General features: G+C 36.4%; 1 protein-coding gene across 2 annotated transcripts in view; it reads left to right on the forward strand.

Moving 5' to 3' along the window:
* Positions 1–14073, forward strand: part of LOC122812027 (cytosolic purine 5'-nucleotidase-like) — a 563563-nt gene that overhangs the window by 405795 nt on the left and 143695 nt on the right. For both annotated transcript variants that reach the window (XM_044084264.1, XM_044084265.1), the window contains one exon: positions 9775–9826. In XM_044084264.1, the coding sequence (XP_043940199.1) occupies positions 9775–9826 (52 nt within the window). The remainder of the gene's footprint in view (positions 1–9774; positions 9827–14073) is intronic.

The raw sequence follows: 14073 nt of genomic DNA on the forward strand, positions 1-14073 counted from the left end.
CTGTGAGGCAACAACGCTACCGCAGCACCACCACCGCATGTCACTCATATGTTCTGATATTCTGAGTTTGAATGGACGAGAAGTTTGCCCCACGTAAAAGGCAGAACAAGTACAAGTCACTAAATAAATTACCCAATCACTGCCACAGTTTCCAAAAATGTTTATATCATACACTTTGGAGCAATTAGAAGAAGTGAGTGAACTTTGTTTAGGGACCATATAGCAAAATCTGCAGTGTCTACACGGAAAACTACCCATTAATGGGCACCCTTGTAGTGCAGTTTGTGACCAGTTATGAACAGGCTGATTTCTCTTTTTATAGTGGTTGAACCAACCACCCATGTTTTTTCCTCTTCTATAACCAAGCCTACATCTGAGTGGCAAAAACTGAGCTAATCTGTCCTCCATATGTAAGATTTCCCAATGTTTGTGTATAATGTGTTGTAAATGTCTGGTATTACCCCCAAATTCCATGATAAATCTAAAATGTGAATCAGATGTATGACTATTATCCCTATAAGAAAGAGTCTGCTTTCTGTTGACTTGCTGTACCATCTTGCTGGCTAAATCTACATCATGTTTGCGATAACCTCTATCATAGAATCTGTGGGCCATGTCACATGCCTGGATGTTATAATTATCCAGAGTGAAACATACTCTTTTACATCTTAGAAACTGAGACTTGGGAATGTTCTTGATAATGTGAGGGGAATGACAACTCGAAGCATGCAACAAATTGTTGAACTGAGGATATTTCCTATAGACATTACTACTGCGTGCCATCTTCTGATAGTACCACAACATCTAAAAAGGTAATACTCTCCTGATGGTAATACAGTGTAAATTGAATCCCCCATTTATTTTTGTTGAGATGCTCAATGAACTCACTCAAATATTACTCATCTGATCGCCATATTAGCCAACAATCATCTAAATAGCAGCACCAGATGTCAATTTCCCCAAGAAATAAATTATGGCTAGCGTCATAAATTAAATGATGTTCTACAAACCCCATAAACAGATCTGCATAGATAGGAGTGAAAGACACTCCCATGTCAGTACCCTTCAATTGTAAGTAACAAACATTATCAAAATAAAAAACATTTTTATTGAGCACGTGTTCTGTTAAGCATAGGAGAACTGTATTAAATCCAGATGGATAAAGGGAGATTCTTAAAAGCCAAAACTCCAGCACTAACAGACCCACCCAGTGTGGAATATTTGTATATAGTGCACTAACATCTAATGTGCACAGTAACCAACCCTTTTCCAACTGCATGTTATCTATGATATTCAAAAATTGTGTGGTGTCCTGAATCCGTGCTCTTACATGTGTCAACAATGGTTTCAGATATTTAGTCAAATATTCTGAAAGGAGTTCTGTCAAGGATCAACACTATGGGTCTACCCGGAGGTTTTTCATAATTTTTATGTATTTTGGGTAGCATATAAAAGATTTGTTTAGCAGGATTCACCACAGTAAGATGATGTTTGTTTTGCTTAGATATAACGCGTTCATCACAAGCCAGGGTAAGAAAATTATCAATTTTAAATTTGAAAATACTAGTTGGGTTTAAATCTATGATAGTATTGCTGATCTGAAAGTTGACTAATGGCTTCATTGTAATACATATGCCAATCCCAGACCACCAATGCTCCCCCTTATCTGCTTTATTGATCACTATATCCTTATTCCTGCTTAATCTATGTAAAGCCCTACATTCATCTTTGGTGATATTATCCTGATAATAATCAACATAATTAGCATTAGAAAAATGTACTACATTTTTGTTCATAGGAGGTACAAAAGTGGAAGTCCTAAACCTGAAATTTTGTAAATCCTCAACATATGGCTCAGAATTCTCAAACTAAAATTTCAAATTTATTTTACGGCAAAAACTGATGACATCTTGTGCAAAAGAAAATTCTGACACCATAAACTTGGGAACAAATCCAATACCTTTATTTAACAAATTCTGTTCTACTTGTGTGAGTTCCAAAGAGGAAATATTGTGAACATTTAAACAACCATTCATTTGCATTTTAATATGGCCAACATAGCTTCTAAACTTGTTCCTGCCTCCTCTATGTTTCCTCCCTCCCCGCCTAGATCTCCTAAAGGGAAATTCACATTACCCTTTTTCATAGGTGGGGAACTATGTGAAACCACCCCTTCATTATCTATATGAGAGGAAAATTCATCCCCTGAGGTGTCTGATGTAGATTTGGTCTTTTTTAATATAGATCTCTTTCTCTTTCTTTTAAAATTAGGCTGAAATGAGCCTTGTTTGTTGTTTTTTAACTATAGGTTCATAGGTTCATAGGTTAGTACTAAGCTAACTGCCCTTACGAGCCATTTTAAGCTTAGCCAATTATCCCTTGTGAGAAATGGTTTTCCTTTGGAATAGTCCCTAATATCTCTCTGAAATTTTCTAATCATTTTAGTTTTTAAATCTTGTTCCAATTGAATCAAACTTTCTGAAAGCAAAGAAACTTGTTCTTGGTACACATCATGATCTTTATAACTCTGCAATTTAGTACATAAATCCCCTATACTTCCAATCAGAGACAAAATTCTTCGTTCATAGAATTCTGTCAAAATTTTTACAAAACTCATCAAAGATGAGTGTTGTACCTTTTGCCATTGAGTTATAAAGTGTCAACACCCTTCACAAATGGTTGTATCCTGACTCTCAAACCTCGTTTTTTGATATTCATCTGTTTTTTGGGCCGTGCACAGTGTTGTATTGCATGGGAATCTGTTCCTGTCAGTATAGAAGGTACCATTGTGCAATAGCTCAGAGCAAATCTGGGTATTGCCGTGGAGGTTCCTTACATAACTATAGAAGGCCTTGTGGTTGTCTTTACTATCTGCTGCAATTCTGTTTTCATAGCTAGCTTTAGAGGATTTGAGGAGGGTTCGCAACTTTTTGTTGAGGCTGATAAGGGAGTTTTTCCAGTCTTGGGACTTCACCTTATTCCGCATCAGTTTCCTCCTTCTGTTGTAGAGTTTGTTTATGGCAGGGGACAACCAGATTAGCTTCTTTTTTTTTGGAGGAGAGTGTCTTGGTTCTATTGGGTATGGTGAGATCCATACATTTGTGTACGTTTTCATACAGTGCATTGGTGTATGATTTGGCGGTCATGCAACTATTCCCCATTTGCATGGGTGCCGTGCACATCTACTAATGCTTAAGCATGTTTTATACTGTAATAGTTGCCTTTATTTCATATGAATGTAATCTAATTAGCAAATGTCTGTGCAATTGTTAATGTATATTAAGCAAGCAAAATTGAAAGGATGGTAGAAAATAATGTAACTCCAGTTTAAAAACAACAAAAACAATACCAAATAAAATCACGAGTTCCATAACATAGCTGGAAACTTATTGTAGGTAACACAGCTTTTCTCCCCGGGGCTCGGCTGAAAAGTGTTTTTTGGCTCAACCCAGTTGGACAAACCCAGGAAACAAAAGCAAAAGAAAGAAATACAATGTTTTTCTTAAGCAGTAGACTTAGTATGTGTGGTTATATGTATGTGCCTTCTAGTAACACTTGTAAAATAGCACATTAGCCTCCTGGAGTAGAGATTAAGAGCATAAACAAAAAATTCCCTCCCTACGAGCTGATGATGGGACCACTCACAGCACCTGATGTTCACCTCCTAGGGAACAAATAGGTTGGTGAGTCTTGCCTCTAGGAGGAAGGAATGGATCAGGTGGTGTCCTTTGGGAGTTTGATGTTCATTGTTGGAACAAGATTAGCAAAAAAATATTTGTTCCTTTTTTTTCTCCATCTACATAAATAGCCTTCCTACCTTTCTCCTTTCCTCCACTCGTAGGATGTAAGCTGATGGTCTGTATTTATGAAGGCCCAATCCCTGCTTAGGTACAGTCCACTCTCCAGAATGCTGAATAATCATAACAAATTATTTTCCTGGTTCTCCATGAATGAGCTTCTGGTTAGTAAGTCTGAATCAAATCCCATGCTCTTTGATACCACTCCAAGGCTAACTTGCTTCTCTACAATGTGTAACTGACCAGAAGGGTAATGCTGTCTTATAAGTTAATACTTAGAAATATCTAGGCATACATTTTGACCCCATCCTAAACATCTACTATCATGTCTGTCTTACCATCTCTTGCGCTTTATCACAATTAAAACAGTCATACAAACTTGTTTATCACAATTAAAACAGTCATACAAACTTGTTTATCACAATTAAAACAGTCCTACAAACTTGTTTATCACAATTAAAACAGTCGTACAAACTTGTTTATCACAATTAAAACAGTCGTACAAACTTGCTCTTCTCCTTAGTTACCCTTGAAGTTCATACCACTATAGCAGAAAACATACTCTTCCACAAATTTGAATATGTCCTTCCTTTGATTACCCAAGGAGACTTCAAAAATATTCCAAACCCTACTAAATGGTACCACTACATAACTTTAGCTATACCCCTCAATTGCACTTTTACTTTACTTAGTTCACTACACTCCCTATCACTAAAAGACTCTCTTCCTTATTGTGCACTATCATATAAAAACTTTTTCTGAACTTCTGGTCACCATTAACAATCAGACTTGAGTCTTTGTCTACAACCTTCCAACTTAGATCCCAGCCCTCGAGAGCTTGTATGTTCTATCACCCTCCCTTTAGCCTCTCTTTGACAGAACAAGCCTTCTCCAAGCTTGCTGTTGTTGACTGGAATTCAGTACCCCTAACATAAGGCCGACTGAACTGTTTAATGCATTTTGATTGGCCCTCCTACATCTTAAAAACTCCTTCAAAATGTAGCTGTTATTCAGTGTAACACCCAGCCCAAACATATCTTTCCTACTGACCTCTACCAACATTTAATGTCCCACTAAGCTTCAAACTGTTTCACCCCTAGGTTATATAATACCATATTCCATGCCATGCATTGTTCGCTTGCTGATATTTACCAGTCATTTACCTGCTAACCCATACTACTAACCTTCCCTTACTAAAAACATATTAACATACCCACTACCTCATGCTATGATTCCAATCTCTGCCTGTAGTTTGTGGTTTCTTTTTCTCCCCATATCATCTTTTCTCATTTTACCACTTTAACAAGCATATTTATATCTAGTCCTGTCTATAATCAGCATTTCCATCTACTTATCTGTTGTGTAAATGCTGTAAACAGTTGTGAATTATTGCATATTTAGACTCTCCTACTTTTATTGTTTTGTTAAAATACTACACTATACTCTATATAATTTTTTACATCTCACTTACTGAGTTGCTATTTTTGCCCCTGTATAATCTCAGAGCACAACTGTTTATTGAAAAATTTCTGCTTCGTATACAATATCCCAACTACTGTCTTCAGTGTACTCTGGGTTGTATAGCCCATGGCTCTAGTCGTGGCTGAAAAGGATAATTGGAATACTTCAATTACTCAAGAATTAAATGTAAAATAAATAAAATAAATATATTACCCAGTCATTGGAACATCCCACATCTCTGACAGATGCTTAGATTGGTCAGTCATTTAGGAAAATTCTTGCTTAACCTCTCTTGTGTTGCAGAACTCTTAAAGGGCAATATCAAATGAACAGGTATTCCTGCTCAGGTTTTCAGAGGGGTTAAAACCATGGCTGGTGACAGCATTACTACCAACATATTATGGTGCTAACAAACCAATCACAATGAGTGAAAATGCTAACATTTTTAGTTTGAGAGCTACACTCTTCTAGACCAAAGAAGCACAGAACAAGTAGCTTTATTTTACACCTTTGCATTGAGTGATACTGAATGTTGTTATTCTCACATACAGAAAAAGTTACCTAGCTAGAATCTGGGCTTGTGAAACATCTGTACATTACTTGCAAGTTAGGAACAACCTTTACCTGCAAATGCTCATAAACGACTAATACAACACTAATTAATACATATGATTTAAACAAAACTTTTCTAAGGGGAGAAAGATTGCTAAAGGCATCTCTTAAACTTCAGGTTGCTGAAGAATTATTTTCCAGAATAGCGTGTAATGGATGATACTTTGTTTCAAAATGTAGGTTCATAGGTACTTACTTGACATGCAGTCTAGGAGATCACTTAAGAACCTAGCCCAAATTCCCAGTTGCCCTAAAGCACTGTGTAATTAAGTGACTTGTTCAAGGTCACATAGCAAGCAAAGGAAGGCTGAGAGAGTCAAACCTGTACCACAGAAAGTAACCTGACAACAGCTCATATTCTTAATCCTGTGCACTAATTGTTTTCAAGGGAAGGGTCAGCACCTGAATAGAAGGGTGATACTGAGTTTATTGTAATGACCAGTAGCCATTGTCATGAAGTTGATGCCATTAGAACATTTTTTATACACAAAAAATATCTTTATTAAATTATCACTTATGACATAGGCAATCTTACATTTATATAAATGAGAAACAAGCAACATTGACACAACTGTAGTTGCAAACATTATACATCACTTATAATCTATCCAGTCATTGTCAGTTAAGCATTGTATAGCTCATTCAAATTCTGCCTTCTTTTAAACCTTGTTCCTTCTCTGGATATATTGTTCCCACGATTACCATTTTTTTATATGTAGTTTACTCCTACCCTTTTCTAAAGATCCCAATTCCAGTTGTTTTATCTCTGTTACTATATTCACTACTTCTAGTATAGTTGGTTTAGACTTGGATTTCCATTTTCTATAATTGCTTTTTTTTTGGCAGCCATCATAAGTATGCTCAGCAAGGCCTTACTATGTCTAAGCAATTCAGATTTTGTATCACAACTCAAAAAAAAAATCATCTCCCCTGTCAATTCAATCTGCTCAACCAGCATGCCTGGCACAGCGGTCTGCAGGGAATCTTTAAAGTCTGCGAATACATTTTGTTTGTTTGTTTGTGTCTTTCGGCTTTTCCCGGTTAGGGGTCGCCACAGAGGAACTCCGGTCCGCTAATGATTGGCAGTTGATTTTTACGTACCGGCTTGCTAGGCCTGATGCACAACCTTCAACGAAGGTACGCCCATTCACACATGTCTCCACGCAGAAGACGCTCTAGCTGAGAATTGAACCGGACAGCATCCGAACACATTACACTCCCAAAAAATATGCTCCCAATTGTCTGTTTCTTCCCCATCACACCTCAACACTTGCGATCCACTTGAGGAAAAATTCTTTCAAGTCTACTTGGGGTATAAAAATACCTATGTAAACATTTCCAGACAAAGATCCTAAATCTACTAGACTTTGCTGCATATTTTGGAGATAGAACATGGAATTCCAGAAGGTTATCAGGTGCCTCAGAGAGGAATGGTCAAGAAATACGGCATAGTCACACTTTCTGCTGCCTGAAAAATACATGGAAAGACCTCCTCAGTCAGAAGAGTGAGACACACAAGTTGTCTTCAAATCACACTGCTTTGTCATTTGTCATAAAATACATAATTTTTTTTTTTTGGCTTAAGTAAATGTCAGCTGGGCCCAGCTGTCAGTGTGGTGGTCAGGTATTACCACATTTTAAAAAACTTATAACTATATGTTCATTATGTCCTGCAGGCAATCCAAAACAAGAAAAAGAAGCCCTAGAGGCTACAACACTATTGCAAGACCGTTAGCAGAAATCTGCTTCTGAACATGAGCCTTAGAGAAACAATTAGCTAGTTATTGTGATGGATTATTATTCAAATGGCAAATACATTGCTTTCCTGCCAAGTATTATGGCTCAAAAGCATGATTATTTGACGAGAAATACCTAAAATGTTATTTAGTAATTGTACACAGTTCACAACCAGTGAATTTACAGAGTTTGAATAGAAGTATATTTTTGTCATAAAAATGTAAGTCCTCATTATCCACAGCTTAATGATGCCATAAAGATAGTGGTCCAGACAGACCACAACATCCCCCTCCCTACACTTCTGTTCTTGATATCCACACCACCATCCAATATGTGTCAGTAGCCATCCCTAATCTCCACAATACAGAAAATAGGAGATGGGAGTGTTTTGTCCTGGCATACCACCATCCTGAATGTAGGGAAGGTTTCCCTCATTGGCCTACTGTTAAACCCCTCCTTTTATGTATCATAGACTGCAACGACAATTAATGCTGTAGTTTATCTGCATGTGCTTCCAGGTACACATCTGCTACCAAAGCTAATCAATATCCCATAATATTTATATGATTACAGTGGAATCCAGCCTCTACCAATGACTAAAAGCAGATAGGAATCCCAAGCATTTTAAGGTGTTCATCTATCCCACCACTCTATGGCCAGCTTGTCCAGTGTCTAGGCCAACTACCTGAACCCATGTCTCCAAAATCAGAGCTATGTCCTTCTGTGCCTTAAAGCCAGAGAAAGCCCACAAAACATCTGTAGCAGCCAGATCCACTTTCAGCCATGATGTGTCATTGCTCTCATCACTGCTGCCGGAGTCATTCTCACAAACATAGGACAGGGTAGTACACTACAAGCACAGCATCTGTACAGGTTGGCAGATTTCAGCAACAGCCTATAAACCGCATTACAGTGAAGGAGAAAAGTCAGCATAAAACGTAAATATTTTGTTTCTTCTACAACTGGAAGCACTTATTTGTGTGATTTACTAGAGCTGTGTGCAGATCTGTGTGTTAGTATCAAGTTAGAGAGAGAAAGTCTGGAATACATGAGCTGTTGTCACTAAGAAGACTCCCTGACCACCAAGATGGTATGCTGTAAACAAGGAGAGTGGTATTGTCATGTAAAGGAACTGAAGGCAACTTTACATCACTGCTTCAAGCCATGAGTATGTACACTGATGCAACTTCATGGTGACAAGCAGCACTTGGAATCGGATGTAGTGGAGTCACCTTTGAGTTCTTCAACCTCACAGTCATGTTGCGCCATCAGAAAACATTGGTGGACCCATTATACCATGTTGTTAACACTCCTTAAAAACATCAGAGGCCATACTACATGGGGACAACAGTATGTATAAATGCAAAATAAGACCTTTGTTACATCACATGAAGGGCAGTCTATCCCAATGCCCTATTGTCATATGATATTTTTTGTGCGTAAAGTGTATATTACACTACTGAATGGTTTATAGAAATTCCTTAATATCCTATTATCAAATAACATTTTTGTTGAGCAAAAGAGAGAAGATAAAGTGAAATGTAAAGTAAATTATAATGTCAGCAGTTAGAATCACAATCCATGCATAAAGACCAGGGACTGCATTCAGCCACAGACAGAGTTTTGCCTAGAACCATACAAATGAATCAAGGCTTTCATCCTTTGTAAGTCTTGTACATGTGCTTTGTGTAAAGCTGTAAGATAATATAAATGTGGTGCAGCTAAAAATGACTAGAACTCATATTTCATGAAACAAGGGATCTTTACTACAGATGTGAATAGAGGGCCCTGGGTCTCAGATTCTTGCAGTTCTTGGACTGGTGTGGCTAGCTGAGAAGATGTGTAGTTCCCCCAACCACTTATACAACAAGCAGACCCATACGGGTAGGATGAAATAGTAACTGGCCCTGCAGGACATCAAGTGCAGAAGTACTGTGATCTGATAGCAGAGCAGTCTAAACACGTTCACATTCCCTTTACTCCTAATGCCCTACATTCCAAGATAAGAAATAAATAAGGTAAGATGCTGCTGGAACCAGAAAGGAAAGAAAAGTGTAAATAGTAATACATGTATCCTTTTAGCTGCATCTTAATTATTAACATTTGGACCAAGTTCTACTTGATGACATTCTTAACCAGTAATTGTTCACATTGTTTACATTTTTAGACCTGTTTGAAGAACTGAAGAGCCTGGATATTTTTCTGGCTGAGCTGTACAAGTGAGTATATCAGATAAAAAATAATGAAAAATGTTCACAAGACCCTGACTTTAGTTATAATTTAAGTATTTATATGTCAAAGTAGTGATCTGTAAACAGATATTTGCAACTTTTAAATTTGGCTTTTTAAGTTAAATGTATGCATGCTGTTTTCTCTCTATATATCTTTCTTTTTTCCCCACCTAATTTTAGGATACTGACAACCTATACATGTGGATATCATACACACAGTTCCCACCAAACTCGTTTACAGAAACTGGTCTTCTTAATCTACTTTAATTACACACCGAATCACATCTATATGGAGACTTGACATTAGGTATTCCTACGACACTTAAGTAATCAGGCTAAGCAGCCCTTTCAAGGGCTAGATGTGGGATCAGTGACACCTTCACAATCCCTTCACAATAATCTCTTTCCTTGCCATGTGACCAACCTTTTTGTCCTGTCATCTCTATGTCACAGCAGACATTGATACCAGGGGGTAGGTGCATACATTGATGCTTCTCCTCTCAGAAGTCAGTTATATCTATTGTCATAAATAAGTCAGTTTCCGCTTCTCCAGCCACTGAAAGACTATATGTATCCAACATATATTCTCCCTCCCCACTAAATCCAGCTCTTCAAGGATATAGGCTCATTCCCAAACATGATTCACTGATATTCTAGATGGGCATCATGCCTCCATGTCAGCAGGTTAACATACACTACTATTTAATAAGGTTTTGTGTCATATAAAATACACACTGTATGCAATATGCAGTACTGAGCATTAAAATGTTTTGCACTTAATTTATTCTTTGTTATGTATCTGAAGATATCTTGCACTGACTTAAACTCTGCAGAGTGAGTTTTCTCCACCAGGCCTCTGTTGTAACTGGATGTTGACGTACTGAACCATTCTCTTTTTTATTTATCCTCAAATATGTGTGTGTGTGTGTGTGTGTGTGTGTGTGTGTGTGTGTGTGTGTGTGTGTGTGTGTGTGTGTGTGTGTGTGTGTGTGTGTGTGTGTGTGTGTGTGTGTGTGTGTGTGTGTGCGTGTACGTGTGCGTGTGCGTGTGTGTGTGTGTGTTTGTGCATGTGTTTGCCCACTACAACACAGATATGCATTTCATCGATGCTGATACATCTGCTACACAAACCATCAAAAAAAAATCAAAAAGAAAGTACACTGACTTTAAAAGGAAAATACGTAATATTCTTTTTCACATAGTCTCAAATGGTATAGAACCATCATAAAAATATCAAAAGCACCTATTTTATTTGGGAGACTTCAGCCTGCCATACACCCACATCCCCAGCAATCTGAGTGCTCTGCCCTAGCAACTTCAAGCTTAAATATACTAACTGCACAATTATAATGAGCACAGATGCCACAGACATGGAATGACTCGTATCCAATCAATCTGGTATCTGAAATAGTTCATGACCACCTATAAACTAACCAAATGAGGTGGTACTAGATTCCTTTCTGCCCAAACAAGGAATGTCTTCCACTTTAGAGAGTATATTTGGTGAAGCTTTCCACTTTAGAGAGTATATTTGGTGAAGTAAAGCTTCCTGGCAGCATAAATTATGTCCTGAAGCTCAAGATGGGGGGGGGGGTCCAATAGGACCATTGTAATAGAACAGCAGTCAGGTCCTGTGAGCAGGTTGTCACCAACCACTAAAAGGGACTCCCTTGACCTGAGCTGCAATAATTTCTAGTACTGCCAGGAAACACTGCCCTGAGTCTGATAGCCTGAAATCTCTCTTCATGGCCACCAAAAAGCAGCAAAGATGAGTTTTGATCTTTCATATCTGAATTTGACAGTGAGGCACAGAATTACAATGAATGCAGAAAGGCTTACAGGAAATCTTCCCTACCACCATCAGTTAGAATGTGCCCATAATCACCTTCCTTTTCTCACTAAACTAAGCAGAACATAGGGAGGACAGCATTCTTTTTTTTTTTCAATAATGAATCTTTATTGTTTTAATATTTTCCATACAAACTTAAACAAAACAAAAAATTATTAATACTTTCTAACTATCCTATCTAGTTCAATCCCAAAAACATATATACAATATTTACATGAATGCCTCCAAATGTAACATCAAGTTATACAGAAACATATAACAAAAGAATTTTACATAAGTCAGTTATCTCAATCTTTACTTATTAACATCTTTTCCCGTAATGAGTATATATGTCTCACAATACACTCGATCTCCATATATTATGCCAGTATGATATTAAAAATTTGTTCCCATATCTTTGGGTTATTAATATTTTTATTATGATCCTTCAAAAGTAGTTTGTGAGCTAATATATGCCTTATTGCTAAAGTCCTAAAATTGTTCCATGAGGTTTGAGATGGATTTAACCAGTTTGTGACTATATAAAGTTTCATTAGTAAGAAAATATTAATAAATATAGTGACTTGGGATCTAGGAAGTTGTTTTGGAGGGATATGTAATATCATGAATTCCCGTGAAAGTGTTGAACTTTGATATCCCATCTTTTGGAGTTGCAGTTTTAACGAATTCCAGAGTTTATAGATACATTTACAGCTCCAGAACATATGAAGAAGATCTGCTGTTTGATCTGTACAATATGGACAGATTGGAGAGTTTTTAGAATTAAACTTGTGCAATCTGAGGCGTGTATAATAGGCATTGCCAAAAATCATAAGTTGAGTATACATTAATTTTTGGAAAGATATTGATTTCGTTGTTAGATTAATTGCCTTCATGAACTGCTTGTCCTCTGTAAGTGGTAATTTCTCCCTCCAATATTTTGAAATAAGTACTGTATTCTGAAATTTAAAATCCTTTATTAATTTATTAGTGGCTGCTATATATTTGACATCTTGTTGAAGAGATTGCCATAAGTTAAAACATTTTGTTATTTCTTCATCTTTAATTTTAAAGTCATCAAAATAACTTATAGCTAGTTCCTTAATCTGTCTCAAAATAGTTAAATATGATTTGGGCAGATTCATTTCTTGTCTTATTGTATTAATGGATTCTTTTAAGTAAGGATATATATCAAGTAAGGTAAGATTCATCATAAGAGGAAAAGTTTTAAGATTTATTAGTTTATTATTAATTTTCAAGTTAGGATTTCTATGAAAAGGTTGGAAAACCATCATATGCTGGATAAGATTTAGAGATCCAAATAAATTCTGTACTGACATTATATATAATTTAATGTGATCCATTATATCATACGATTTAATCATTTCCTTTTTTAAAAAGGTACTGCTTTGGGGTTAATATTCAAATTCGAGATATATTTATAGTTCACAGTTACCCACATTGGTGTCCATTTATTGCTAGATATATCATAGTTAGCAATTCTTAAGATTCTGTTCGAATTTATTATTAAATAGTACATTTCGAAATTTGGTAGGTCTAGTCCCCCTTTACTTTTTGGGGTCATCAATTTGTCATATGATATTCTGGTCTTTTTTGGATCCCAAATAAACTTAGCGGATTCCCTGTGGATTTGTTTAAAAAACCCTTTGGAAATGAATACTTGAGCAGATCTAAATATATATAATAATCTGGGTAAAACATTCATTTTAATAATTGCAACTTTTGCTAATACCGGTAACTTTAGATTTTTCCATCTTTTAAAATCAAATATTATGTGATCCCAGACTAATTTAATGTTAGTGTTATAAAACTCCTTATCATCTGTAGAAAAGGTAATACCCAAGTATTTAATTTTCTCTTCAGATTTAACCTGTCCCACCAATGAAAGAAGTGAAAAGGGTTTCGGAGTCCTTAAGGGAAATATGCTTGTTTTTTGAGGTTAATTTTGTAATTAGATATTACATAAAGTTCTCCACCGCTTTCAGTAATTTTTCAGTATCTGATATTGGTGTTGTGCAGTAAATATTAAGGTCATCAGCAAACGCCGCCATGGATATTTTTGTTCCATATAATATGGGTGCATTATGATATACATTCTGTTTAATATATAAAAATAAAGGTTCTAAATATATATTGAACAACAAGGGAGACAAAGGACAGCCCTGTCGTGTTCCATTTTAAGTTGTATTCTTTTAGAGAAACTTTTGTTAATATACAAAGTAGTGTAAGGATTAGTATATAAAATTTGTAACCATGATATAAATTCCTTGGGTATGTTGAACTGTGGCAAAGTGTCAAACAAGAATCCTACATCAACCCTATCAAAAGCCTTTTAGCATCAATTATGAGTGCATAAATATTTAAATTCTTTTGCTTAGCATAAGAA

The sequence above is a fragment of the Protopterus annectens genome, chromosome 9.part0, assembly GCF_019279795.1.
Source record: "Protopterus annectens isolate FY-2018-M chromosome 9.part0, PAN1.0, whole genome shotgun sequence".
In the NCBI taxonomy this organism is placed as follows: Eukaryota; Metazoa; Chordata; order Ceratodontiformes; family Protopteridae; genus Protopterus; species Protopterus annectens.